The sequence below is a fragment of the Kwoniella shandongensis genome, chromosome 3 (genome assembly GCF_008629635.2).
Source record: "Kwoniella shandongensis chromosome 3, complete sequence".
Lineage (NCBI taxonomy): Eukaryota > Fungi > Basidiomycota > Tremellomycetes > Tremellales > Cryptococcaceae > Kwoniella > Kwoniella shandongensis.
Genome location: NC_089289.1, coordinates 795831 through 823119, shown reverse-complemented (window position 1 = coordinate 823119; position 27289 = coordinate 795831). Strand labels below are relative to the sequence as shown.

The following is a 27289-nucleotide window of genomic DNA, read 5'->3' as shown; positions in this document are numbered from 1 at the left end:
TCATTGACCCGTGAATCTTGCCCTTCGTTTCTCTGCAAATGCTGCTAGACCTTCTTGTCGATCGTCGGTGTCCAAAAGACCATTATATACCCCGCGTTCGAGATCTAATCCTTTCCCTAGGGGTAGATGGGGAGCAGCGTTGATCGCTGTCTTTGCGGCTGTAAGGGCTAAAGGAGCAGAAGTGAGGATCTGCCGAGAGAGGATGAGTGTTGATTCGAGGGGTGTAGAAGGCGGTTGAGCGTAAAGATTGAGAAGGCCTGAGTGCGGAAGCGGTACATCAGCACGAGCTCGGGGTTAAGTAAGCGTCCGTCATAAAACAGAACAAAGAGCAATCGCGAGAGAGGAATTGAAAAAGAAATTATACCCACCCATCCGATGTGCTTCAACACCATCAACATGTTTACCAGTGAATATCAATTCTTTTGCTTTTGCCACGCCTACGAGATGGGTGAGTCGTTGTGTACCTCCTGCACCGGGGATGATACCCAATTTGGTTTCAGGTAGTGCGATCTTGGTATTTTGGCCTATAGTCCTGAGTATCAGCACGTGACCTCGTTCACCCCTTCACAGTTTAGCCATCGCTCCAAGGTCCAAAGCTGTTCATAGTACGCAATGATCGTAGTTTTCCGAATCGAGGTGAAGCTTCAAGACGACTCACCACCCGCGCGCAGATCACACCCCAAGGCCAGCTCTGCCCCTCCCCCAAGTGCATACCCATCAATGACAGCCACGGTGGGTATATGTAATCCCTCAATCTCTGCCAATAACGATCGGAGTGAATCGAGGAATGTAGATACAGCTGCGGGAGACATGGTTCGTCTTTCTCGGAGATCTGCACCGGAGCAGAATTGACCAGGGTGAGCGGATTGAATGAGGAGTATGCGGGGAGTTCTGCGACACGTCGCGGCTCAGTAAATAAGTGTGCCATGTAGTCCAGCACATTACTACAAAGGTCACTTACGACAGAGAGGATATCTTTGCTATGGCTTCTCTCATCTCCTATCATAACCCAAATGGTTAGCCAAATACCAATTCAACAAGGAAATGGAGTAATGAGGTCGGCCCACTCACGCCTACCATCCTCACACTCAGTGCATTTTTGGTCTCAGGTCGATTCAAGACCAAACACATGATACCTTCCAATTCGGGCTCGGCGGTAGACGTAGCATCGGGAATGGAGGTGAGGAGCGGACGTAAGAAGGCATGCGGCTCGGAAATCGGTGTGGAGATGGATCGGCTAAGACTGAGTCTTGAGCAAGAGACATGAACACGAAGTGGGGCCAGTCTGGATAGCATGATCGCTGGTGATGAACAGACGGGATGGGTGGTTTCTGCATACGATCTTGAGCACTCATATTCACGCAATAGTCATTACCACTGTCACTGTCACTGTCACCTCTGAGGCTGCTTGTCAACAACACACCTGCACATGCACATGAACATACCGGCTAACTCGTGACCGGACGACCACCACTAAGCGCTTATGTAATGAACGAACGGGAGGGAGGCATCCTTCAAACTGCCACATTGTCAAAACGCCTTTCGGAGTTTGACGGAGTTTCTTTCAGTTTCCCATTCTACCAGCATCAGCTCTCACCGTACGCTGTCGATTCTCACTCACTCTCTCCCTGCACACTGTACACTGTACCACTCTGTCTCTGCTCACCGCTCACCGCTCACTCACCGTTTGGTGGTTTACCTCGAATTCGACATTTACTACCTTCTTTACTCTGTCAACTGTATCCCCCTACTGACGATTTGCAGGATATATCAAGGTGGGTCAAAAGTCATCTCTCTTCAACAACACGACGATCATCCGCTGATAGACTTTGTCTACGTTCTGTTACGATCATCAGATGCAAATCTTTGTAAGTGGACTTTTCGATGGTGGGGTGGACTAATGTGTGGAAAAACGCTGACCGTTCCCTCTTCAACCTATAGGTTAAGACGTACGTTCGATCTCCCTCCTTCCTTCCAACCCCAATCACCACAGTCGTAAAGGACAGTTGAGCGGAGAAGACAGACATAGATTGGAGACTGGATAGGATATTGGAACTGGAACTGACGGATTACACCCCACCACAGCCTGACGGGCAAGACCATCACCCTCGAGGTGGAGTCTTCCGACACCATCGACAACGTCAAGTCCAAGATCCAGGACAAGGAGGGTATCCCCCCAGACCAGCAACGATTGATCTTTGCCGGAAAGCAGCTCGAGGACGGACGAACCCTTTCGGACTACAGTGGGTATCCAAGGTTTTTTTCGCAGGGGGTTTGGGGAGTGGTCGGAGATGGGAGAAAGGGATGAAGTCGATGGATGTCGGGGATCAAGTGGTCGACGGGTGGATGTGACCAAGGAGGGAGTTCGTGGAGTGTCGGGAGAAGAAGTGTAGCAGGAGGCGATGTCGAGGAATAGCATCGGCGTCGAGATCATCGAGGAACTCTACTCAACTGTTGCTGACCTTCTCTTCCCCCCCAGACATCCAGAAGGAGTCTACCCTCCATCTCGTTCTCCGACTTCGTGGTGGTATCATCGAGCCCTCGCTCAAGGCCCTTGCCAACAAGTACAACGTGAGTGGGGATTTCATCGTAGTGACCTGCCAACGATCATTTGGCATTTGTATATATCGAGCTAACCTGTATCCTGGTGCACAGTGTGACAAGCAAATCTGCCGAAAGTGTTACGCTCGTCTCCCTCCCCGTGCCACCAACTGCGTATGTCTCTTACACCCCTCACTCAGTCCAGCTCGGATCAAAACTGACCTGCATTTTCTTCGTGCTACAGCGAAAGAGGAAGTGTGGTCACTCTTCTCAAATCCGACCCAAGAAGACACTCAAGAAATAGAAAGGCTTGTATACTACTTGGTTCGGTTTGGGGGGTGTGGGCAATGGGGTGTCGGTAGCTCGATGTATTCCTTTGCGCGATATGGTTATGGGTTGGGCTTTCACAAAGAGTGTGTGGGTCACTTGTTGACAATTGGAGTGGGTGATGCCGTGGGGCGTGGGTCGTGTCGACTAAAGAAAGCATTGGAAGGAGAAGCAATCAGGTCTCCCGCTTCAAGACCGAGCAGCTGTTTCAGGTAGTTGTCTGCAACGTTTGATCGATACCTGCCTGGACCGCCTGAGCCTCATTTGCACCTGTATCGCACAAGATCGAACGCGTTGCTCAAATGTGCTCGCAAACCGTGGCCATTCTGAGATTTGATTGCACCAGGCATGAGATTTGATTGCACCAGGCCACCGTACCACGGTTCCATACTTCAAGTCCTACGTCTCTGTCTGTGACCTAAACTAACAGCCAGTGTCCTGCACACTCTATATGATTTGAGCAAATCCCACGACTCGAGCAAATCCCACGACTCGCCCATCACTCAAGGCTTCGTGTCCACACCTAGTACACAGATAGACAGACACGACACTGTCGAGCTTAAGTCTACTCAACCAGGTTGAGTACCAAAAAGTTTTGATGAGAGTGTGACTCGAACACACGCGCCTTACGGCAAAGCATCACAAAGGTTTAAACCATTCGAGTGCTTCGGAATAGCCACTATCCGACCTCACCGCTACTACCCATACCTACACGGTCTTTCGGCGTTTCAGAATTTTTGCTCATTCCTACTTGCTTATATACGCTCACTATAGCTTGGTCGGAGTTCGCTGCGCCCTCCACCTTGCCAGGTCCATGTCGCGAATGGTCGTTTCTGTTCATGTTGACGTTGGATACCACTCTTCCGTACACCCTCATTCCTTGCACGAATTTGATAACTTAGTATGACACAGCACGGAGAAGAGGTCGAGCAAGATCTCTCACATATCCACTGGTGAGCTGCCCTCGCCGATATGCTTTAGCGATTACAGCTGACAGACGCCCTTCGTTTAGGTCATGGCCCGAAGCCATTGCTGTCAGTCTTCCTCGCGCCTTCTCGCGCTACTAACATACTAACGCCATGACCTCATGCAGGCAAACCCCGAGAGATCACTGGCGACGTCAGACCTAGCGTGAGCTAGATCCTCCGCCCCCCACGGGTCAAGGGGTACAATAGCTAACAGCTTGGACAGGCTGGATTACTTTGCTTATTCGCCATTCTGGGATTCGAAATCGAACAACAACGTTCTAAGAACGCAACGAAGGGTTGAGAATCCAACCTATGGTCATGCTGAGGAGAAAGTGTATGTCGCTCGTATCTATCATCCCTCCAACTACCTCTCGAGTCTGGAAGCCCACCGCTCTTAACCAATCCAAAACGCAGCAGAGGACCAATATGCTGATAAACCCGTAGCGAGCTGAATGCCTTCACTTCCGGCTTCGAATACATCGTGGCCCATTCACAACCCCCTGAACTATTCGTGATTCATCGAAGGGAGGTTGAGCCCACTGGCCGAAGAGATAGAGTGACGGGAGCATGGTTCGTCTTGCATGATAAAGTATATCAGTGTCCAACATTGTTCGATGTGGTCTCTACCAGATTGGTGAGTTGACACTCTAAAGTGAGAGCCGGCTCGGCTGTCCTCATGATCTAAGACTCGTTATCGAGGCAAGAGCTAACAAACCTTTGAATGGGATGTAGAAGAACGCCGCTTCACTCGTTTCCAAAACCCTCAATACTCTTTCAGAGAACAAACCACCTGCCAACCCACGTTCCACGACCATCTGGCGAGCTGTCCAGCCTTCCGCCTCTACATCCTCTTCTTCCCAACCTGCTTCTACTACGAACCCCGTATCACCTGACGCCTCAGCTCAACAACGAGCACAACCAGAAAGAGAAAGCGTAGAAGATACTCCGGATCTAGCCAAAGGGAAAGATAGTACGCAAGCTACTACAGCGACTGCATCTGGACCAGATTGGCATCTCTTCCACGCGCTACAATCTACTCGTACTTCCCTCTCCTCGCTAGATACACTCGCTCGAACATCTGTACAGAAGACGGACCCGAATCAAGAATTGAAAAATATAGAGACGCAAATGGGTCTACAATTCGCTTTCCAATCACAGTCGCAAGGCCAAACACAAGGTGGAGTGAGACAAGGATTGGGATCAAGATCCGGGTCGCTGAGAGGTAGTTCTGTCTCAGGGTTGAAGATGGGTTTGTCGCCTGCTACCACTCAAGGTGGTTTGACATTGGGAATATCGCCACAAGCACAAGGGGGATATACACCTGATGGGATGACACCTCGTCCAGGGATCGGGGCGAGAATACCCTCAGTGGCTGGGTCAGTGTTAGGTGGTGGGGCTGGTGCCGCATCACCTCTGGCAACTGGATATATGGCTTGAGCATTGGCACATAGTATAGCATTGTATGTATAGTATATGTATGATCATTTCTACCTGTGCCTGAAGGCTATCTTGCCCACAACCTACAGACCCAAATGCGGTCCAAGAGTCTCTCTCCTTGCAAAGCTCACCAACCGTCTGAAATCGCCAAACGCCTTGGGTGTCTCTGACCTATCCGTCCCATCCCCACTACCCGATCTCAACAACCCCGGTAAACCGACGTTCGACCCTGTCGGCGAAAACAGATTCGATCCGCTCACGGGGGACGTTATACTTCGCGTCATGTTATCATGAGGATGAATGGGATCCATGTCGATGTGCGTTAAGAAGGAAGTGTCGGACAGGTCGGAATTGGTCGAAGTGACGGAAAGGAAAATGTCAAGAAGCTTCTGTTGATCAGTTCGTGGAGTGCCCTTGAGATCGAGGATCTGATCGGTCACATTAGTCAAGGTGAAGCTTCTAAGGGAGGCCACTTGCCTTTTGAAAGTTGGTGAATGACCTGTCGCCAATCAACAAGCAATAGTTTTGCACGAAACCTAGTGACATGTCAGCTACATCCCTCTTATATGTGATCACAAATACCTTCGGGCGGATCCTGTACGAAAGGGAATGTCAGCAAAGCATTCATCTCTCATGATTCCACTCACATCCGGCGCCAGGATCACCTTGAGCATAGTCTCCAACTGGCCGGTGTTTTTCGTCACATACTTGGTATATCTGTCATCGTTGTCAGCTCGCAGTATTTCCATATCCAATTCCCGCCAGCTTACACGTTCGTGGAGTTCTCAGGATGAGGCTCTGGCAAATCCAGCAAGCATGCCTTGACAGCTTGCACGTCGAGCAGGATCTAGAATCGGTGGAGTTTAGTACTTGACAATCAGCGCAGGGACACGCTGCTCACCTGTTCCGCGCCAATCTTCTTCAATGGTCGGCTCTTGATCACCGCTTGGGTAAATCTCGTAATGACCACACTACAACCGACTCGTCAGATTCCAATTCGGTACGCTTGTTACGCGTTGCACGCACCCAACTGCTTTATCGGCAAAATTTCTGATATACTTCTTCCCCTCCACTCGTGCTCTTACAACCTCCGCCACTTGCTTAATGCTCCCAACCAGATCCACGATGTACGCCGATCGCCCACTGACATTCTCGAGGTGCATCCACGGCGTCTTGAGAATCGCTGCGAATGCAGGTTCGCAAGACTGTTCGAGCTCTCGCAGGATGGCGTTGATACAGTTGGAAATGACACTGCGGTAGCCCGGTTAGCTCAGCTAGTCTGGCGTACACTCAGTCACTCACGCTGAGAATGTTTCGCGCTCGCTTTCGAACGTCACGTCGTCTTTGTACTCTGTAGCGATCTTGTCTTTCAACCTCTCCTCCAGCTACGAAAGGTATTAGTCGCTATCTGCCTCCCGGCGTTCCAGGCGACTCACCTGCAGGGACGTGTTTTGGCAGTACTCGGCAGTATTGAGCACGACACAAGCGTTCTTCACCTCTTGCAGGTTGTCCCGTCCCTCGAATGAGCGACGACCAGGCTCCCTGTGGATCATCAGTTGGCATCGATGACGTATTTGGCAGTAACGGCGTACCGCTTAAGACTAGCCAGCAGTACCTCGTCTGGAGAGGGTATGACTATCAGCCCACAATCACCTTCAGAGTCGGTATTCGCGACTTACCCGAATAGATCTTCAACCACTTGGCGAATACTTTCGCCAACTTCCTCATCGGTTCTCCTGTCGTATACTTCCCACATTGTTCCAAAGTCTGACCGTAGAAGTAGAAAAGCTCGGTGGACGATGGAAGGACGGTAGGAACCGGGTTGTCGGTGTCTTGCGTAGAACCTTCGAGCGATGAGCGCGATCTGCTCCCCCGGTATGCAGATAGCATATCCGAGATTGCTCTGCGAAAGGATCAGCTTGAAGATTGTCGACTCGGAAGGAAGACTCACCGGTCTTGCGCATCCACGTAGACATTGAAGTAATTATCGAATATAGAAGAGATGGTCCATTTGGCGGTCCCAGCTCTTGCAGTTAGTCCCCCAGCGGTAACATCCTCGAACTGATCCAGCCGTCGGTAATTAGCCTTGTCCGTGGTGGAGATACCAACGTATACTCACGGGCATCTCGAACCTCTTCGCGAACGCAGATTCAAAGTCCAGTGTAGCTTGCAATGCATCTAGCAAGACGCTGATACCGGGTGTAGCCTTCCCCAGCACATTTGCCAAATCTCCACGTGTGTACTCGGAGAAGTTGATAACAAGCAGTCGCGTGATCTCCCACGATGGTGGGAATATGGATGCGTCCTCTTCGTCGTGATGTTTTAGGACACGGCGGAACCAGGCATATCGACGAGGGACGTTGTCTAGTTGTCCCGCCTGAAAGGGGGATTAGTTTTAGATTGTGGATGGAGATCGACGGGGGCAGTACTCACTTCGTCTGTTGATCGGAAGATGCGACGGTACTCTGCGAGTTGTAATTGGAGGTACCTCTCGATGATGTGGTTCCTAAATTCAAGTCAGTACTTGTCCGATTCCAGGCCTAGCCGTTGGCATGTACGGTTCCACTCACCTGAAATCTCCTCCCAACACATCGATCACCAAACACACCTCAGCCACGACATTGTTTTCTATAGGTCGATTCGGGTCCTGTTTGAAGCTGAGGTGGGACACACATCAGCTCCTGTCTGTACAATGTACAGTGCGGCAGTAGGACTCACAAAGCGTCCATTTCTTGCGCAACTTTCTCCTGAACCGCTTTACGATCCGTCTCAGCTGCTTTGAACACTTCCGCGACCGCTGGTATTGAGTTCAATGCTTTGAGCGGCGTGAGGAGATGCGTGACGGCCTACAGGAGCAACCTTTAGAATATGTATGGTAAACGATGAGAAGCCACTTACCGAAAGAGCTTGCGACATGTCCTTGTACCGTCTCGTAGGCAGCAACTCCCTCAGCTTGCGATGCGCATGCCCTGCAGGACGGGCAGCGTCAGCACCCTCAACCTAACGAGGGAAGACAACACTAAACGTACTAAGCATTCCCCATCGTTCCAACATCTGTATAGCTCCTGTCAAATTGCTCTTCGCAACGTCTAGTCGTTGGATATCGGAAGTGATAGTCTTCACGATCGCTTCCGCCTCTGCTGCCTTCTCTCGAATCACATTGATCTGAGTCATCAATTGCTGTAGTACCACCCAGGTCAGCTCCTCATACCAAGCAAGCCTCGTGATGATGATGACTACGCACACTGATCTGACTTTGGATCTTTGACATCTTTCCTGGATCTTGATCTCTCTTCAGTTCCACTTTCAGTCTCGCTACTTCCTCTCTGACGTCCATGATCTCAAGTTGTAGTCGAGCATGTATCTTCTGATGCGAGCTGAGTGACGCGGCTGTACAAGGTGAGGGCGTCAGTGCAGCTGCTTTTTTGTTCCAAATCACACACAGGAGGAGTGGACCTTACCATCTGGGAAATCATGAGCGAGACGAGTCATGACACTCTCGTTGGTGCCCAGCTCCGTACCGTTCGAAGCTACCTGCGGAGCCGAGGCAAACGCAGGAGCAGGCGTCACCGCTCTTGATGTCGAGCCGGAAGCCATGCTGGGCGAATGTGGTGTAGAAAGTAATATATTCAGTGCGGTGCGATGAATGTAGATTGGATATCAGACGTAACTTGGATGATTGTCGCGTGTCAAAGTCGCGAGGACGTCATTTGTTGTTGTTGAAATGGTGAAACGGATTTTGGTCTTCCAACTACGTATCCATCTACTATTGACTTTGCAGAAAGAGAAGCCGACAGGAAAGCGTCATGAGAGACTATGGGCGCATTCGATACTGTCATTACTTATGACAAGGGTACACATATCGAGACGGATACAGGTAGTGAGTGAGGTTCCTAGCTCAAGGATCAAAGCACAGTCGAACTGAGGTATTTGGGACACTGTGCCGGAATGCTAATACGAATGACTTGGCTACCCCATCGTCTTCTCTCCACCACGTTCCATCAATTCTGACAAACTCGTCCCTCCATATCCGACACTACCGTTGTGTACCAGACAAAGTCTCCCGAAAAGCCACCATCGCAGGGGCTACCAACATCATCCTAGGCGGTAAATCGATCATTCAGACAGGTTCAATCCTACGAGGAGATTTGCGTCGTTCGACAGCAGGTCAGCATGTTGTCATCTCCATGGGGAGATATTGTCTGATAGGTGAAGGAGCGATTATAAGACCCCCAGGGAAGATGTATAAAGGGTGAGCGCGGAAGCTTCGCAAGACGAGTGACCAAGCGAGGCAGGCTTATTGATTGATCCGGGACGGAACTCACAGCGCATTCACGTTCTATCCTGTGAGGATATCGGATTTCGTCCACATCGGTGCGGGATGTATTGTCGAAGCGGCACAAATAGGTAGTGGAGTTGAGATAGGAAAAGGGTGTATCATCGTGAGTTTGGTCGCCATCTCATTCAGCTTCACTTCCAACCCATTTACTCGCCGAGTGTGAGTGAGCATTGCTGATTTTTCTGGATTTGCGTGGTATAGGGCAAGTTTGTCATCATCAAAGACCTCGCTGTGATACTGCCCAATACGGTCTTACCAGAAGGGACCGTCGTACCTTCCATGTCTGTATGGAGTGGTAATCCAGGTATGTCACCAGTGTCCCTCGTCTTTGCACACGTATACGACAGTACACGGGAAAATTATTGACTGTTCGCGTAGGGCGGATTGTGGATACCCTCCCGGAGACATACCAAGAAACAATGGAAGCGAAATGTAAAAACTACTACCAACGATTCCGCCCTGCAGCGTAACAACGTTGAGCAGTGCTCGCCGGGCACCTGTTCCCCTGTCAACCTTATCTTCTCACGACCATTATGACCTCTTCAAGATACCATGTATATGCATAAATATGATAATGTATTCGTGAACATGTCGTAACCAAGTCGTGTCTATACGTAGCTATGCCGATGCCCTTCTTCTACTGTACAAAAGCGCACAATATGATATTCCCCTATTGACCCTCCCTCTTCAGTACGACCTCGCCACTACCTGGTCGACTATCCCCACCCATGCTCCACAACGTGCTCACACTCTCACTCTTGCTCACTGTCCTCATTTTCTCTTGCTCAGCTGCACTACCCCTCCTCGCTCCTCCAACTTTCGGTGGACTAGTATACCCCGTTTCTGCCTTTCCATTCGCCAAAGCTCTGATTTTCTCCTTCTCCCTCTCGTCGAATGCTCTCAGCGCTTCTTCAGCGGTTTTGGGATCAGGAACAGTGATCAGATCTGCAGGAGATGAAGGGTCGGCGCTACCAAAGATGGATGAAAGTCGACTTAGAGGTGTGGTTCCACCCGATTTTCTAGTCGCCGTTCCACTTTCAGAAGAACTCGAAGAAGATCGTTTCGGTTCGCTCGGTTGGACTTTCGTCACATTCTTTCCGGACCAAAATGTTCCGTTGGGAAGACGAAACTCTTCAGGTTCTTCCTCGATAGTCGGACTAGGACTTGTTCGTTCGATTCCCATCAACTTCAAGGTCGCTTCCATCCGATGTCGTTCTCGTCGATCTTCCTCGTCCTCTGCGTGTGGCTCGAGTTTCCTCGCACTTGTGGCGGGAGGTACTGTGGAGCTCCTTTGAGCAGGAGGCTGAGATGATCGGGAAGACAAAGTGAGGGGTTTAAGAGCGGATCTGCTCGGTTCGGAAGCGGAAGAACCGAAGGTGAGCGATCGGAAATCGAGAGAGAAGCCTCTTCGAGCCTGTCAAGGGGGTATCAGCGGAAGGTACTGCGGACTACAAAATTGACTCACCCTCTTCTCTGATTTGGCCTCTTGCTGCAGATCAGTCACCGCAGCGGGTGCAGGTCCAGCTGAAGATGTCGGGCTGACCTTGGCCGACTCCATCGCCGGTGCCGTCTCCACCGATCCCGAAATGGCTCTCACCATCATACTCAATGGTCTTGCCTTCTTCTTCTCCTTCTTCCCGGGAGACGGAGGAACGACTGTTGGCAGCGGCGGGTTGGCGAACGGTTGGATGTCTTTGAGAGCAGGTCGAGAGGCACCGGAGCCTGAGCGTGAGATACTTATACCTCGACGAGTTTTGTAGTCCACTGAAAGGATGTGTTCGAATCCATCCTGAGCGATGATACGGTCGATGATCTAGGCAGGATATGAGCTCAGCTATCTCCATGTACTCGGTACCGGATGGAGTCCTACCTTGGAGCAATACAGGGTAAGAGCTTTATTCGCCTCTTTGAGCTGTTTCACTTCCGCTCTCAACCCTTCGGCATCGTTCCCTCTACCCACACTGCCTGCATCACTGCCCTCCACCATTCCCAGCTCTGCAGCGAGGTCCAATCCGCCTCGAACGGACGAAGCAGGTGATTTGGCCAGCCCATCCCCTTGCGATTTTCTGCCCCTTCTCTTCGCTTTTGATGGAGGAGCGAGTAAGCCATCTGACTTTCCGTCGAGATTCGTTACGAAATGATGTTCGTCATCGAATATAGATGATTGAGCTTCCAGATCCGAATTCAACTCCTCCATCTCCTCGTCCAGCTCTTCCTCAAGGGGTGATCCAGGTGCAGTACTTGGACTTCCCGCTCCGAGGGAAGGTCCATCGCTTTCGTCATCCGATTCAGGTTGATTCAAGAAGCCTCCGCCTTGTTTGACTTGTCCATTCAGCGTTCGTTCCCTAATCAAAAACTCCCATCCCTCATTGTCCTCTTCCAGTTGCTTGTTCACAATCTTCAGATCATGCAGCTCTTTCGTGATCGTATTCAGTTTGGCGAGTAAGGTCGAATGTGACAGGTTGATAGAAGCGAGTTCGTCTTTCAGAGATGCGATGTTGTCTTCTTCAGAGTAGACGGGTGTACTACGGGAAGATGATTGTATTTGGAGAATACGTTTTTGCAGATGTTCTTCTTGAGCTTGGAGTGCTTGTCGTTCGATATCGAACGTCTTCTCCTATACCAGCAACGTCCTTATCAGTCAAAGTGAAAGCTATCGAGATGAAGGAGAGCCCACTCACCTGCTCGACACAACGCTTGTGACTCTCACGAGCTTGTCTCTCCGCTTCGTTCACCCTCTTCCGGAGGCGTTCGAGCAGATCGTCCCGTTCTTCCAGATCAGCTTCCATACGAGTCTAGGTGAGTGGATAGTCAGCATATCAATCATATACATGTATCACCCATCGCCTATCCGACCATCCGGTCGACCACTATCACTTCATATGGTGTTTGACGAGGCTCTACCCACTCACTTGCTCGCTGAACGCTTCCTCTATACGACTTTGTAAACCCGCCACTAACACCTTCATCTCCTTATGCTCCATCTCCGATCTATCCCTATCTTGCTCCATCCTCTCGACCTTCGCCACGAGCTGTCACCGCCACGTACATCAGCGTCAAAATCATCGGTGCGTTGTAAGGCGAACCCACCTTATCCCTCTTGTCCCATTCTGCCCTTAGCGCAAGTGCCAGTCGCTCCCTACTCGCACCTCCGAGATCCTCATCATCTTCATGCTCTCTCAAATCTCGTAAGGATTCGTGCACTGATGCCAAGTCCAACGAAGTCGGAGGGAAAGACGCGGTAGTCTCTATTAACGGTGTCGATTCGCGCGTGGCTCGTGGACTGGGCGTATGTGAGCTCGAGAGTCGTTTTCGATTCGGTGGAAGTGGTCGAGAATGGGTAGTCAATGGGGAAGAAGAGGAAGGTGACACGCCTAATGACATGATGGCGCGTGAGATTGGAAGATTGCTTGAGCTGTACTGGTCAAGGAGATGTAAGTGTCCACATGAATTGTTGAGCGTCCTTGCGATCACATCCTCATGAAACAACAAAACAAACAATTCCAAGGTTCGGAGCCCCTCTCCGAGTCGCGTGGTATCGACAAAGTCCAGACAACCAACGACTTGGAATCAACGATCGACACCTGACTTCCCTGATACACTAAGGTTAGATTAGGCAGGGAGTCTGTAAGGAGGAATGCTGCACCATAACCTTTTGCATGGGACATGTTTTATTCCTTCTCTTTACTGTCCTTCGTCCCCTACTCCATCTTCAGCGGATCTCCCTTTTCACTCGTTGGTGTCCCTCGAGCACTTTCCATCCATTCATCCGGAATTGAGACCCCTATGCCTACACCCTCCCCACTATCTTGATAACTAGGATTGTCAAGAGCATGTTTCACCCATCGCAGATCACTACTATCTCTTTCGTCCTCCGGTGCGGGAGGTGGAGGCACATCATCCTTTGGTAAAACTGCAGGCGAAGGCGGTGAGATCTTGAAGCTTGGTGGGGCGGCACGAGGAACGCTAGCAGCGTTCCGCTTGTCCAGTCCCCGCTTGAGTTTCCTTCGACCTCCCGCAGAGAAGAACGCCATAGATAACGCGACCACGATCGGACTGTACCAATACATTCTGTGCCATGCCTGGATCGAACCTTTCAAGCTGAGCAAGAGGAAAGGTGCGACAATGTAGTTGAGGTTGGTTTGGACCACGATCCAGCCGGCGATATCGTACACGCGTTTGGGGATTTGGGAAGATGTCTCGGACTGAGGGAGGAAGTAAGGTCGGACATATCGACGGAATTGTCTACCGAGTGAAGTGAGGAAACCGCCCATGAGGAAGGCGACTGGTCGTCAGCTCAAGTACGTAGTGTTCAAACTTACGATAATACCCTGGGTCAATCCCGTGCTATATAGGGGGCATTGTCAGTGAATTGCCATGGCGAACATAAGAGACGCACCCAGACAGCCGAGGTCACAAAGGTAGCCATGCTCTGCTTCGATCCAGGCTTCTTGCCCTTCTTCGTGAGACGCTTGTAAACGACATCTCGAAGCCAGACCTGGGACATTAATCAGCGCGTCGCCAAATCGCGGCGACCTACATTTGTTCGACAATTCCAGCTATCGAAGAGCACTTTGTAACTCTCTGCAGTCTCGATGCCAACGATATTGACATTCCTCACTCTGTTCCAGAGTGTACGACCGGTCTTCTGGTCATATCCGTTGAAGCCTAAACCGGTGAGAATGCAAGCGCCCTGAAGGAAGGGTCAGGTAGGTCTCAAGACTGAGATGTACTCACCTCCGACAAGCTCCAGACGGCATAATATTTGGTCCTAGCTATTAATCCGGCAAGTTGGACGAAACCAAACTTCTCTCCGAGGCTCCAGGTGGACCAAATCGGAGTGAGAATCCTCCCATAAGACAGTTTCGAGCTGTAAATGGAGTATACTCCCAAGAAAGCGAGGCCAATGACGAAATGCAAGTAGGCAACTCGTTTGCGACCATAGGGCACTCTGCGTTTGGCAGCTTTGGCTTGTTCGACAGATGTCCCGGGCGGGGCGACGCGGTAGATCCTGTGATGGACGAGGGAATCGTATGTGGCATAGTTGAAAGAAGGACCAACGAGGATGGAAGGGAAGAAGAAGCTACAGCCAGGCGGATGAGCCTAGTTTTTGCGTCATGAATTTGGAAGGGAAGCTCACCAGTATCCCAAGAAGGCCAGAGGATTAGGCACAGTTGTTAGTCTTGTCTCTAATTGACTGGCGTCGAGGTCCTAGAAGATCAGCTAAGCCCACCACTTCCCAAACCCACCTCCGGGTTTTGTCGACCGTCGTGAATGTTCCATGCAAATGTGCTCAGCTTCATGACGAGCACCATCTGGGTTCCTGTTATCTCTATCGTAGTTGCAGGGATGGAGAGTACATGTCGGCTTATATGACTGTGAGGTAAGGAGTGTTAGCATAACCCCTCAAGACCTACCGTGAGCCACTCACTTGAAGAGCAAATGACCCATAACGAAACTGGTCATCGTCTAAATTCAGCTTTCCACCATAACTAGACAAGACGTGCATGGCTCACCAGAAGGCCACCCATGGCATGTTTGGTCCCTTCATCGTGACCACGATCAGATATGTCCCAGCGATACTGAACAGTAGATGCAACATCCCCCCTCCTAAACCCAACAAAGGAACGAGGAATATGGTCGAGACGATTACAGAGAACAGATGGGCGATGTTGGGACGGGAAGGTGGGAGACGGATGTAGAGTGAGCCAAGAGGGAAGGATATGAGCAGCCCTGCGATGAGCTGTAACAGTGACAGTGTGTCAGATAGATAGGCCAGTGGAGTTATTACAAAAGGGTGGACTCACTTTGAGCTGGTCAGGCTCAGCGCCGACCAACGTCGAGACTTTGTCGAAGAGTGGATCCCAGAACATCATGACCTCGTTCGCGTGGGTGTAATATAAAACGATGTATGAATACGAGACGAGATAGAAGAGAACAGGAAAGTCAAAGTGGTGTTGATACTTTCTGGACGTCATCGAAAACGTGTAGCGAGCTAGTCAGTCCAAACCTCCACCTCGAAGAGGTATCGATATTTTCTTGTTGCTTCAACTCTCCCACTACTCTGCATGATACATCACTTACAAACGCAAGCACTGCACCGATGACACAAGCATCATCTAGCAAGAAGAAGATTTCGCCTCTTCCCAAGCCGCGTAAGTGAAGCTTCAGCGTCCTGAACGACCAGCTGACACCATATCGCTTCGTTTGTAGCTGGTCGACTTTTATGCCTCGGTATCGAAGGCTCTGCCAATAAACTCGGTTGTGGAGTTATCTCCCACTCACCTTCGTCAAACAAAAGTGGTGCAACGATCGTCACTGTCCTTTCCAATGTCAGACATACGTATATTACCCCGCCAGGAGAGGGGTTCTTACCGTCTGATACGGCAAGACATCATCGAGAATGGGTGGTCAGGGTTATCGAGGAGGCGGTGAGGAAGGCAGGCGTGAGGATGGGTGATCTGGACGTCATTGCGTTCACGAAGGGTGAGTCAGAGAAAAGACGCTGTATAGACTGGTGGCAATGCTGCCAAGCAATGGCTGACTGGTCTCGCCGTGGACAGGTCCTGGGATGGGTACACCTTTGCAGGTCGGTGCGCTGGTCGCGAGGACATTGTCTCTACTTCACAACATCCCATTGGTTGGGGTCAACCACTGTGTCGGTCGTGAGTGTGCTTGGATCCCTCGGCAAACTGGACCTTTTGTTGCTGATGCCAAGCCTGCTCTCTCCTCCTTCCTTTGCCTACTTTCGCCAATCCCGACTCGTAGATATCGAGATGGGTCGACAAATCACATCTTCCCACAACCCTATCGTCCTCTACGTATCTGGCGGTAACACCCAAGTCATCGCGTATTCGCAACAACGATATCGTATCTTCGGCGAGACGCTCGACATTGCCATTGGCAATTGTCTGGATAGGTTTGCACGTGTGATTGGACTGCGGAACGATCCTTCCCCAGGATACAATATCGAAGTGGAAGCGAAGAAGTGAGCGGCATCGCGTTCCCATGGTTGTGGGGAGGCCATTGCTAATTCCACATGACGGGTAGGGGCAAACGACTCGTGGCTCTTCCATACGGTACAAAAGGGATGGACGTCTCACTTGCCGGTATACTCCACGCCGTCGAAACGTACACGAAAGATAAGCGATATCGATCATGGGATAGACTTTCCTCGTCTACAACAAACGAAATGGAAGAAGAAGGAGAAGATATCATCACACCACATGATCTGTGTTTCTCATTACAAGAAACGACATTTGCGATGCTGGTGGAAATCACAGAAAGAGCAATGGCACATGTCGGTGCGAAAGACGTGTTGATTGTAGGCGGAGTCGGATGTGAGTGCTTTCTGAAATATCTTGTCAAGCATCCCAAGTCTCACGTACGTGTCCGCATATCACAGGCAATCTGAGATTACAGCAGATGATGGGGATAATGGCTTCGGAGCGGAATGGTAGAGTCTTCGCCACGGATGAGAGGTTAGTTTGCATCAATCCAAGGCAGCGTGTTCTGCCCCTCGTGCAAGGCTCGTATATATCAAGTGAACAGCCCTTGACGATTGCTGATTCCACCTGCACTCAGTTTCTGCATAGATAACGGGATCATGATCGCCCAAGCTGGATTGCTATCCTATCGTATGGGCCAGACCACACCCATTGAGAAAACAGGCGTGACGCAGAGGTATGTCGAGGGTTTATCCTTGTTTGGCTTGCTGATAAACTTACAATGTGTTGCAGATATCGAACTGACGCAGTGCACGTCTCATGGCGAGCGTGAGGGGCGTATTCACAATCTGTTCTACTCTTTAATGCGCAATGCGTCCCTAGCCCGCATCATGTACATACGCCGTAGATGTCCTGTACTCGAGCGCTGCGATGTACTATAGTTTACGTCTAGGAAGGAATGCATCTTGATCCTCCTTCCGCTAAAGCTTGTTCTGTTATAATGGGTACACTACAAGTTATTACTTCTTCAAATATGCTAATTGTTGCACTGCACTGTATGCGAATCTGTCGGATGTGAAACGAACGAAAGTGGATATAAACAAGCAAGTGGGTAAAGAGTACACACATAATTCTAAAAAGAAATTAATTGAACAAATGATGATATCGAGGTGGATCAGAATCCGATTTCTACAAGGCGAAGTTAGCCGTCGTTCCGTAAATCCAAGGTTCAACTCACTCTTGAAGATGCTATCTAAGCTCGCGAGGGATACAGGTTTCACCAGGCTACAAGTATACGTTAGCTTCACTCGTCTGTGCCACGCACACGCTCCACTCACTAGCCGTCGACACCGCTGCCAAACGCTTCCCGCTTGTCATCCTGCGTCGCCAAACCCGTCAAGGCGAAAATCTTTGCACGAGCTTGAACGACTTTGGTCGGTGGGATGGATACCGGTTTGCCTGGTGGAGGGACGATGGGTATATCCGTCGGATTGTGTCGTCGTGCAGCTTCGACTTTACGGATTTCGCGAGTCGCTTGGTGTCCATTCATTACGGGCATGGAAATGTCCATGAGGATCACGCTATGTGTGGAGTTAGCGGAAGCCCTTCAAAAAGGACAGAGTGCACTCACTCCCAGTAGTTTGCCGGAGTGGACTCGAACAATTCCACTCCCGCGAGACCGTCAACGGCTTCCGCAAATTCAAAGCCCTGTGCGAGAGGTCAGCGGATAGCCCAATGCAGTCCATCAGCGTAGACTCACCCGCTTCTTAAGGAATGCCGCCAGAACTCTCCGGTTGATGACATTGTCCTCCACCACCATGACCCTTGCCACTCTCCCTCGCCTAGGCGTCTCCGCTGGTACCGTAGCCGCCTTCAACATCACCCCTCCGTCCGCTAAAGATATTGTAGATATCGTCGAGGTGGGCGATCCTGAACCTTGCTGCGGTGATGATTGTGCCGTCTCGTCGCTAGCTGTGGACGGGGCTCGGCGTGGCGCATGATAGGTCATACCTCTTGGTGCCATGCTGGGTCGTTTTGCCACCTGTTCGTTCTCTTCGGACCGTCGACGTTGCAGCGGTTGTCTCGCGTCGTACTGAGGTGTGAAGCGGTGATGCGACAGTTCGCTGATGGTTGATGCGGATTCTTGACTGGCACCGGATGAGCCGCGCGAGATGGCCGGTCGTTCGTTGTCGGGGCGTAATCTGCCGTTGTCTCTATCGGAGATCCAGTCCAGAGCGGCGTTGAGCGCATGAGTGAACCCGGAGGGCGTGACAGGTTTGTAGACGATTTGACAGAATCCCCCGTTGCGGTTGACCGAATCGGCGACGTGGTTGGCGTTGAAAGATCTCACTGCGACGACGAAGATGATCGGCTTCTTACCATCTTTATACTGATTGAAGACTTCTTCCTCCTCGTTGATGACGAGTATATCGCCTTGCTCCTTGATATCGAGATGTAGTTGGGAAGCATAGCGAGACAAGACTTCGCGGGACAATCGATGTCCTCGGTGGCTCGGGTCGAATGCGAGGAATGAGACGGAGGCGTTGGCTTGCGTTTGAACCGTGGAGAGCGGTGGAATGTCATAGTCGTCTTGTACCACTTCCACCTCAAAGCTGACTTTGATCTCCGTGCCTAAACCTTCGGCAGACCACACGTCGACTTTTCCGTTCACCGAATCGGATCGGACAATCGAGTTGACGATGGCGAGACCGAGACCAGTACCGGTTTGAAGGGGGTTCTCTTGTGAGAATGGGTGGAAGAGTTGATCCTTGAGGAAGTCTTTACCAATACCTTTACCGGTGTCGATTACGGTCATCTCCACGGGGATGGTCTTCGACGACGGATCGTGGGGCATCTCTCGCAGGGTCACTTGCACGTAGCCATCCTGTCTGTCAGCGATGTCAAGGGGGGTCATGAACGCACCTTTGTGAATTTGAACGAGTTGCCAACGAGGTTCATCAGAACACGTCGAAGACCGCCTTTTTCGCATCGGACGTTCCAACCCTGGATGTCAGCTGCCGTCGCAATGGTGTCACTCACCCTTTCTCTTCTATCGATGTCGATGATGGTCTCCACGTGGGCGAGCTTTTCGCCGACCGTAGCGCGTTGCGATTTAGGTACCAAGCCGGTAGACGAAGGAGGAGCGTAGAAGCTTCCGATATCGGCGTCTCCCATGAATGTCCTCGCTCGTTGACCAATCCAGCAACCTTCCACAGTCTCTTCCACCAACGCGGCGAGATCGACTTTGCCAGCTTTAACCGCGGATTGTTTCGATGATCCTGACCCGCTGAGCTTGGTGAAATCGAGGACGTGATTGACCGTCTCGATGAGGGAATTGCCACAGGTTTGTACGGTCTTGAGGAAGGAGAGCTGGTTCGTGTCTAGTTCGGTATCGCTGAGCAACTCGGCCGCGGCGAGAATACCGTGTAGCGGTGTACGCAGTTCGTGGCTGACAGAGGAGATGAGGATTGATTTGGTCTTGTCGGCGAGAACCATACGACGTCGAAGGACCGCGGAGAGGATGATCACGCCGATGGCTCGCAAGAATTGCAATTCGTATCCTTCCAAAAACTGCTTTGCCTTGTTGGTCGTGTACGCGCAAATCATCGCGAAAGGCTGTTGATCGAGACCGTAGATTGGGACTACCATACCGTAGCGGAAACCTTGCGGGAACATGTATCGGATCCACAAAGGCGCGACTGACTCGAATATCCGTCCGTCTCTATGATCTCGCAGGAACTCTGCCAACTTTTCGTGCTCGTACGCTGTGAGGGCGCGTGTGGGGTCGACGGGTGGAGTGGCCGCTAATGTTGGAAAAGCGGGGACAGGGCCGAAGGAGTCACACCGTTCCAGAACAGGTGAAGCTTGATCTTGGCCGTAAGGATCGGCGCGATACACCGTCTTCTTCCCCTGAGGGGTTTCTACCTGAGTCATCTCTATTTGACCGATATCCAAGATGAAGCAACCATCGAGATCGAGTGTGGAGCGGACCAATGACGCGGCGCGAATGTAGACTTGATCCATGCGTGCGGCCGCATCGGCATTGGACATCGAGGAGTTGGCGTCCCATTCCAAGCACTCCCGAGTGAACTTTTCCATCGAGGTTTGGATTCGATCCCGAACGCGTAATTGAAGCTGGCGTTTTAGCGATGTCACTTGAGGAAGAAAAACTCACCTTATCTCGCCACAGCTCCATTTCTCTCATCGCTACCGCGGCGAACTCCTTTAATATCAGTCTTGACCGAGGAGGAAATTCGGCTCGGGGTTTGTCATCGATGATGCAGAGAGATCCAATGTTGTACCCTTCCGCTGTGCGAAGCGGAGCGCCAGCGTAAAATCGGATATGCGGTGGGCCGACCACTTGGGGATTGTTTTCGAAACGCCAATCCTGCTTGGCATCTAGTACCACGAACGGTTCGTCGGATCTAGACATTAGCTTTTGTCGTGCTGTGCCTGAACTCACTTGGCCAAAACGGAATGACTACAGAAACTGGATATTCTCGCTGCTTCTTCCGCACCTAAACCACTCTGCACCTTGTGCCATTGCGTGTCGCTGTCAATCAACGCGATGAGGACGATCTTCGGATTGAACACGAGCTTCGCCATGTGCGCTATTCTGTCAAAGTTGAGATCGGAAGCCGTGTGAAGGATATTGAATCGATAAAGAGCACGACGTCGGGCTAATTCATCTGGGGGTACAGGTGCGGGCAACCATCCCACCTTTTCAAATATTGCTCCAATGTCTTGTGGGTACGCCAGAGCAGGCAACGGTTCGGACATCTCGTCCGGGGATGATTTGCTGCCATCGGGAGTTTTTGCGTTCATCGGGGTGGAATCTGTCACGGAGACGGAAGAGACTGCGGACGAGCCGGCATCTCGTGGAGATGCAGAGCCAAAGTAGTCGCCCGTCGTCGCTGCCTCGATGGTCTTCTCGATCGGCGCAGAGGCGGGCGGTATCTTGGTGTTAGGAAGGGGGTGACGGATAGGCGATGGTTTGAACTGCTCGTTTGGGGTGGAGACGGGGCTAGCCTGGATGGTTGGGAGTTTGAGTCCGAAAGCGTTAGTGCCGGCGGTACTGGACATGCTCCGGTGGAGACCAAATCGCGATGTACCGGGGTCGGAGCTAGCACTGTCTCGCATGGTGTCGGAGCCGGGTGAGACCACACTTGACATGGGATCGGTTAGTTCCCTTTCGGGACTGGGTATGGATAAAGGGGCAAAATCGTGATCGCGCAGACTGCCAGAGGCCATTCGAACTGTCGCAGCGGCTAAGGAATACGAAGGGAGGGAGAGTTTGTCGGGACGCAAGGGTTCGTTTCGGTTGGGAAGATTCTCCAGTTCGAACGCCTTTCTTCTCAATGCGAGGGAAGGTCTGGACAGTGGACCGGCGGATGTGGATGGCGCGGAGCTGATGCTTGTTGCCATGGAGTTGCCTGAACTTTTCGAAGAGTATCCTTCTGAACTATCCTCGACGAGAAGGTGGGGTGGGAGAGTCGCGGCGTGTTTCTTGCCAGGTGAAGAATGGGCAGAGTGGAATTCTGAAGGAGAATCACCAGACGCTGGAGGGTTTGGGATCTTGTTCGGATCGAACAGGCCATGCGCGTAAGCGTGGGAGAAGGTGGACCAGCTCATTGAAGGTTGCGGTGGTCCAGCTGGACTGACCGGAGATTCTTCGCTAACGAGCGATCCTGCTTTACCCAGCACCAAACTCTTTGGATGTTCGTCCGTGATAGCCATTGACAACATGTCCATCGCTTCTGTCATTCCAGCTTCTTCTCTTGCAAAAGAGGCGATGCACGAGTCTTCCGACTCTGCGAGGTCGACCAATTGCCTGTGAGCCTTGTTGGGTGAGCTAGCGGGGCTTAGTAGGGTTTCTTTTGAGCCAGGTGCGGTTTTCGGTCTGCTTCGCCGCAAGGATACCTTGCGTGAGGGACCTGCGATGGGTTGTAACGGAGGGGATGGCAGGCTGGATGATCGACTGACCGGTGAGTGGTGGGTTTCGAGGGGTGCGGGGATGGGTCGTGGGGAGGGAGCATTGACATGGTTGTTATTGGTGTTGTTGATGGATAATGTGATGTGATGGGAGGAAGGATCGGTATGTAGATGGTGGAGAAATGCGGCGGACGATGGTGGGATGCGAGACGTCGGCATGATGAGGGGGTTATGGGGGTCGACAACCAGGGGGGAAGGTGGGACAGGACACGACACTGCGGAAATACCACTTGACGAGTAGAGATGATCGACAGAATCGGTCGAATAGCGGGGAACGAAAGAGCAGGCTGGAAAAGGATTTTGGGTGGTTAGAAACTTGCCGGCATCGTTATGTGTGGAGTTGAATACCACCCACGCGACGCCTCCTGACTTTTCGCTTTCCCTTTCGGTGTCTGAACTGGTGGGGTGGTTTGGGGTGGGTGGGTATACTCCTCGTGCCGTTGTAGCGCTTCGTCCTCGTTACCAACGATGCGTGTTGAGAATGGATGGGTGAATCAATGATTGGGGTGACAAGCGAAAATGTGGAAAAAGTGAGTAGTCTGCTGCAAAGAGTGGATGGAATAAAGTGAAAGTGAGTGCTAGGAAAGCGATCGAAATCCAGCTAGGTAAGAGTAGCTCCGCAGGATTGGAACCAGGCAGACGGATTACAAAATCCAGACTCGGGTGCATTGGATCCTATTAGCGGGATCAAATGTCAGTCTGATCAACCTGGTCTAAACCGCTATACCACAACCATTATATTATAATAGGATCGTCATTATGGCCATATTATCCCTTGATTCAGGGTGAATCCAAATGCAGGATCTGCATTTCGGTTGTTACCCTTATAGGTGATGACGATTTGAGGGGGGTAAGTGTCCTTCTTCGCCCCGTAGCCTGGTAACGGTGCAGACGGCTCGGTGTCAAAACCGATCTATGCTGGTCCCGAGAAGATGAAACAATAGGCAGAAAGCGACATTCGTCATCGCCTTGCGTACAGAAGAAGAGAAAGAAGAAGCAACAGGAGTAGACAATCGCGGACGCAATTTGATACCTCCGTTCGGTGCTACGGTTGCTAATCAGTCCGAGGGAGACGGAGCAGAGGCCCATTGATGCTGTCGCAGTCACATGTGTTGCATTCCTTCTTACTTTCTCCCGGTCTTTCGTTTATGAGACCACTTCTTTTTCCTCCCACCGTTAAGCAAAAACAAAACTATAGCTCACGTATATAAAGCTCATGTATGGAAGGAATAAACAATTGAAAAATGCCCAAATTCGTGTATGTTGTTGGGTTTGCTACAGAAAAGGAGAAGGTCGGTATTGAGAGTTGTCATGGGTAGAGGGTTAGAAGGAGAGTCGAGGTAGCCTTAGCTTGATGTTGAATGTCCGTGTATGTGGTCGTGTCGTTCCGTGTCTCGTCGTAATGTCATGTCTAAGTTTGTTTTTGCACTTCTTCGCGTCTAGCTCATCACGCCTCCTCCTCGATCTTACCCACTCCAGACGCTTCCTTCTTCCTCGACGCCTTGGCTGATCCTGCACTCGCTGGTGCACTCAATCTCCGTCTCTTCTTCTTCTGTCCATCACTTTCGTCCGTGGATGCTCGCCCTCTCCCGTTGGTGCTTCCCAACGCTGCGCCGATGGATAAAGGTGCAGAGGGGTATGGCACACCTGCTTTGCCCATAAACGCGATACCTAATCGTAGTAACGGGTCGTTGGAGTGGAATTTCGCAGGGAGGAAGACGATCGGTAATCTCGTTTCGCACGGGAGGTGGAATCCCTACAAGGCTTGTCAGCGGTGAACGAAAGTGCAACGTAGGTGTACTCACCACACCTTCCGCGTGGAGACCGTGAACCATGTTGACGTATGGCGCTATCCCTTCTGGCGGGGCGTTACACAGCACCATACCCATCGTGATAGGTATCAATCCCTCGCGGGCGAGATGCGAAACGGGGATCATAGTGCTGGTGTAGCTTTCATTCGAGGTGGTAGGTTTGAGGGGGTAGGTCAGGGTGTCCGACCAAAGGTGAGATTGCCTATGAGTCGAGGTCAGCGCGACTTCAGACGCAGCTCGATCAGACTCACCAGAGGTTCTCCGTCCCTTTCTCGCCCACAACGATGATGGGGAATTTGCCGCCACCTCTTCCTCTCACTTCTAGGTCACCTCGCCATATGCCCGCCTTGCCATCGGTGAGATTCTCGAACGACGGGTTGAAGAACATGCACATGGGTGGTGGAGGGATGAAGTCGACCGGTGGCATAGACAACTGTTGTGTCGGTCTGGGCTTGTTGTGTGGTTTCGAGCTGCTACCAGGGGCGGAGGTGGTGGAGGTGGAAGAACCGGAACTAGGAATGATTCCAGAGGTGGAACCCGACGAGACGAAAGGGGACGCCATCGAAACGGGGGAAAACGCCTTTCCACCGCTCTGGCGTACTGGTGGTGAATTCGACGAGTCGGTCTCAGGTGTCGGGAACTGAATCATCGAGTTTTGTCTGGTGGGCGGTTGTTTCTGTTCTTCCTGAATGGCTTCACTAGCTTGCGCAGCCAAAGTCGCCGACACCATCTCCCTTTCATGCTCTTCCTTTCCGTCTTCCATGCCTGCAAGGATTTCATCGATCCCGCGTATGTACGATTCGTCCACATCAGGCTTGGCCAGGGACATCCGTCTGTGAGCGGACGAGGCTTCAAGCTGACCGTTGAATGGGAAAGGGAAGGCGGAGGAGCCGTCAGATTGTGGCTTGGCAATGTTGAAAGTCGCATCGATGGGGTTGACTTGGGATGACCATGCGCCGGGGGTCAAGTTCATCCATTGAGACAGGTCCTGTTCCTTCATAGGTGTGGAAGGACCAAAATGTTGCGACGCGAACATGTCTTCTGTTGTCGGTGGAGGGGATGAGCTAGACGAGGTGTATAGACTAAGCAATCCGGAGAAGATTGCGGGCTCCCAATGGCGGATGCTGAGGTTGTAGAGCTGTTGCAGTGACATGGCTGATTGAGCGGAGGGTGTGGGGATACGAGCGCCAGGTCCAGAGTCCGGTGGCATGGCAAGGGCGATGATGATGCTCGGCCATAGGCATTGCGCGGTGATCTGGCTGAGGTTAGCTTTAGGGCGTTGCGGGAGAGCAGACAGACTCACAACGTCACCACCTCCTCTCTTCCATATTTCTTGTAATATTCTCGAAAGAGCCACTTGTCCAACACCTTCTACTTCCACCACGCTTGCCAGTGCCGTCTTCCAAGCCAGATCCGCACCAAGTTGGACTATTCTAGCGGGGGTGAACGATGGCGGTTGTAAGGCGGATATGGAAGCGTAAGGAGTAGGTGCGGATGCAGGGGATTGTCCTTTGGCCAGAGTAGAAGTGCTACCTGTTGGAGAAGAGCCTAGAGGTTCTGCGGTCGCCAAGTTGGACGATGGGCCCTTGCTAGGGGAAAGTTTCGCTTCGGTATCAAAGTTGAGTAAAGCCTCCCAAGCGCCTGTGCCAGGCGTCCAACCGGTTCCACCGCCATTCCCACCATTCACTTCGCTGCCGAAACCGGAGTACTGATCTAGGTTGAGGTCGTAGCCGTTGGTGGTGGGGGTTCCGCACATAACCCAAGGAGTGATGTTGCTGTTTCCGCCGGGGGTGTGAGCAGGAGGATAGGACGACCGTCGTCTGCTGAGTGCGCCACGAAGCGAGGTGACTTTTGGTGGGGCGAGGGACAGAAGTGGTAACGACGGGGATGGTCCTGTGGAGGCGCTGATCGGCGGCTGGGCAAGAGGATGGTGACTCGTGGCTGTTGGAGTCGCTGATGCGGAAGAGGAAGAAGTGGCTGCGAGGGAAGGAACGCTGGAGAGGGAGTTTGATGAGGAAGGCGGTAGTATTGGCGAAGCCGTTGTGCGTCGGGGTTGCGTTTTCGCAGGCGACTGGAGGTAGTTCCAGAGTTGCATGGGTAGAAAGGAGCGGGGGGAGGGGGGGGGGGGAGGGAGGAGGTTGTCTCAGGTCAGTATACAATCGAATGAGATGATGAGATCAAAGGGTGACATGGATGAAACTGAATGGGGATGGAAGGAAGACAAAACGTGGTGAAGTCGTGTTGACTGGAACCACGCACACACAGACAGGGCCGTGAGGTTGACATGACAGAGTGATCGGGATGACGGGCGGATGGGTGACACACGGCTCGAGCGCAGTCATTCGAAAGAAGGGTTGGTTTGGGATGGACCCCGTCCAGACTCACTTGGCTCAGACCACGTTCCTGTTTGATATCGCCCTCGATACTTCTCGCTCGAATTGACCTCGATGTTGCTGTCGTTGACATTGTTGAGTTTATATCTGTTGATTCGATCCGGGACAGGTGTTGTTCATATCCGGGTTGTTGAGGCGGTCAAGGGTACCCGTCTGGTTGTGTTTGTTGTGATTTCAACGGGGTGGGGTTCGACAGCGAGAAAGATAGTTGATATGCACGAGCTCGAACAGGTGAGAGGCGTGATATGTGTATGAAGATGTGTGAAGAAGTTGAGAGATGCTTTCGATTGGGGCGAAAGGATGCGCTGGAAGTGACTTGAATGGGATGTATGTACGACGTCCTCTCTTCCGGAGTTTGGGTTGTCACACCTGATCAGCGTCCTGTTTTCCTTTTCCTTGCGCTGGGCGGTCTTGGTCCGTAGCACGCGCGTTATCTCCTCGTTGTTTCCGTTGAAGTGAGAACGAACTGTGATGAAGGTATGTATCAACCAGATCGAATAGACGTATAAACAATCTATTGGTGGAAAAAAGGTGG

General features: G+C 51.6%; 11 protein-coding genes across 11 annotated transcripts; 4 read left to right on the top strand and 7 right to left on the bottom strand.

Annotated features, from left to right (window-relative positions):
- On the bottom strand, positions 1 to 1296 carry CI109_101664 (uncharacterized protein; the record flags this gene model as incomplete). Its single annotated transcript, XM_032002400.1, has 5 exons — positions 1 to 257; positions 369 to 524; positions 659 to 891; positions 962 to 999; positions 1072 to 1296. 5 exons carry the CDS (start codon positions 1294 to 1296, stop codon positions 1 to 3), a joined length of 909 nt encoding a protein of 302 aa, XP_031863337.1.
- A 560-nt stretch (positions 1297 to 1856) lies between these two features.
- On the top strand, positions 1857 to 2845 carry CI109_101663 (ubiquitin-60S ribosomal protein L40; the record flags this gene model as incomplete). Its single annotated transcript, XM_032002401.1, has 6 exons — positions 1857 to 1868; positions 1942 to 1949; positions 2086 to 2243; positions 2480 to 2571; positions 2656 to 2715; positions 2786 to 2845. The coding sequence occupies 6 exons, from the start codon at positions 1857 to 1859 to the stop codon at positions 2843 to 2845; spliced, it is 390 nt and encodes a 129-aa protein (XP_031863338.1).
- A 926-nt stretch (positions 2846 to 3771) lies between these two features.
- On the top strand, positions 3772 to 5273 carry CI109_101662 (uncharacterized protein; the record flags this gene model as incomplete). The annotated part of the gene is made up of 6 exons (XM_032002402.1): positions 3772 to 3821; positions 3881 to 3902; positions 3962 to 3999; positions 4060 to 4170; positions 4281 to 4470; positions 4569 to 5273. 6 exons carry the CDS (start codon positions 3772 to 3774, stop codon positions 5271 to 5273), a joined length of 1116 nt encoding a protein of 371 aa, XP_031863339.1.
- Positions 5274 to 5356: 83 nt separating this feature from the next.
- CI109_101661 (uncharacterized protein) lies at positions 5357 to 8870 on the bottom strand (the record flags this gene model as incomplete). Its single annotated transcript, XM_065967030.1, has 20 exons — positions 5357 to 5701; positions 5751 to 5809; positions 5856 to 5868; positions 5921 to 5990; positions 6044 to 6120; positions 6175 to 6244; positions 6300 to 6524; positions 6576 to 6658; positions 6710 to 6815; positions 6866 to 6893; positions 6953 to 7176; positions 7225 to 7334; positions 7393 to 7650; positions 7707 to 7779; positions 7844 to 7930; positions 7992 to 8119; positions 8172 to 8242; positions 8303 to 8453; positions 8518 to 8663; positions 8735 to 8870. The coding sequence occupies 20 exons, from the start codon at positions 8868 to 8870 to the stop codon at positions 5357 to 5359; spliced, it is 2460 nt and encodes an 819-aa protein (XP_065823102.1).
- Positions 8871 to 9089: 219 nt separating this feature from the next.
- On the top strand, positions 9090 to 10082 carry CI109_101660 (uncharacterized protein; the record flags this gene model as incomplete). The annotated part of the gene is made up of 5 exons (XM_032002404.1): positions 9090 to 9153; positions 9327 to 9525; positions 9601 to 9715; positions 9814 to 9916; positions 9991 to 10082. The coding sequence occupies 5 exons, from the start codon at positions 9090 to 9092 to the stop codon at positions 10080 to 10082; spliced, it is 573 nt and encodes a 190-aa protein (XP_031863341.1).
- Positions 10083 to 10282: 200 nt separating this feature from the next.
- CI109_101659 (uncharacterized protein) lies at positions 10283 to 12996 on the bottom strand (the record flags this gene model as incomplete). Its single annotated transcript, XM_032002405.1, has 6 exons — positions 10283 to 11026; positions 11078 to 11425; positions 11483 to 12229; positions 12294 to 12407; positions 12525 to 12644; positions 12703 to 12996. 6 exons carry the CDS (start codon positions 12994 to 12996, stop codon positions 10283 to 10285), a joined length of 2367 nt encoding a protein of 788 aa, XP_031863342.1.
- A 317-nt stretch (positions 12997 to 13313) lies between these two features.
- Positions 13314 to 15485, bottom strand: CI109_101658 (uncharacterized protein; the record flags this gene model as incomplete). The annotated part of the gene is made up of 10 exons (XM_065967029.1): positions 13314 to 13857; positions 13943 to 13959; positions 14012 to 14110; positions 14153 to 14305; positions 14350 to 14695; positions 14753 to 14799; positions 14862 to 14988; positions 15044 to 15070; positions 15129 to 15355; positions 15420 to 15485. 10 exons carry the CDS (start codon positions 15483 to 15485, stop codon positions 13314 to 13316), a joined length of 1653 nt encoding a protein of 550 aa, XP_065823101.1.
- Positions 15486 to 15715: 230 nt separating this feature from the next.
- On the top strand, positions 15716 to 17391 carry CI109_101657 (tRNA N6-adenosine threonylcarbamoyltransferase; the record flags this gene model as incomplete). The annotated part of the gene is made up of 8 exons (XM_032002407.1): positions 15716 to 15767; positions 15826 to 16098; positions 16176 to 16277; positions 16381 to 16600; positions 16663 to 16952; positions 17018 to 17093; positions 17197 to 17295; positions 17352 to 17391. 8 exons carry the CDS (start codon positions 15716 to 15718, stop codon positions 17389 to 17391), a joined length of 1152 nt encoding a protein of 383 aa, XP_031863344.1.
- A 342-nt stretch (positions 17392 to 17733) lies between these two features.
- On the bottom strand, positions 17734 to 20991 carry CI109_101656 (uncharacterized protein; the record flags this gene model as incomplete). Its single annotated transcript, XM_065967028.1, has 7 exons — positions 17734 to 17747; positions 17797 to 17843; positions 17897 to 18139; positions 18190 to 18266; positions 18319 to 19443; positions 19599 to 20648; positions 20734 to 20991. The coding sequence occupies 7 exons, from the start codon at positions 20989 to 20991 to the stop codon at positions 17734 to 17736; spliced, it is 2814 nt and encodes a 937-aa protein (XP_065823100.1).
- Positions 20992 to 21017: 26 nt separating this feature from the next.
- On the bottom strand, positions 21018 to 22709 carry CI109_101655 (uncharacterized protein; the record flags this gene model as incomplete). Its single annotated transcript, XM_065967027.1, has 1 exon — positions 21018 to 22709. The coding sequence occupies one exon, from the start codon at positions 22707 to 22709 to the stop codon at positions 21018 to 21020; it is 1692 nt and encodes a 563-aa protein (XP_065823099.1).
- Positions 22710 to 23997: 1288 nt separating this feature from the next.
- On the bottom strand, positions 23998 to 26456 carry CI109_101654 (uncharacterized protein; the record flags this gene model as incomplete). Its single annotated transcript, XM_032002409.1, has 4 exons — positions 23998 to 24306; positions 24356 to 24563; positions 24613 to 25616; positions 25665 to 26456. 4 exons carry the CDS (start codon positions 26454 to 26456, stop codon positions 23998 to 24000), a joined length of 2313 nt encoding a protein of 770 aa, XP_031863346.1.
- Between the last annotated feature and the right edge of the window lie 833 nt (positions 26457 to 27289).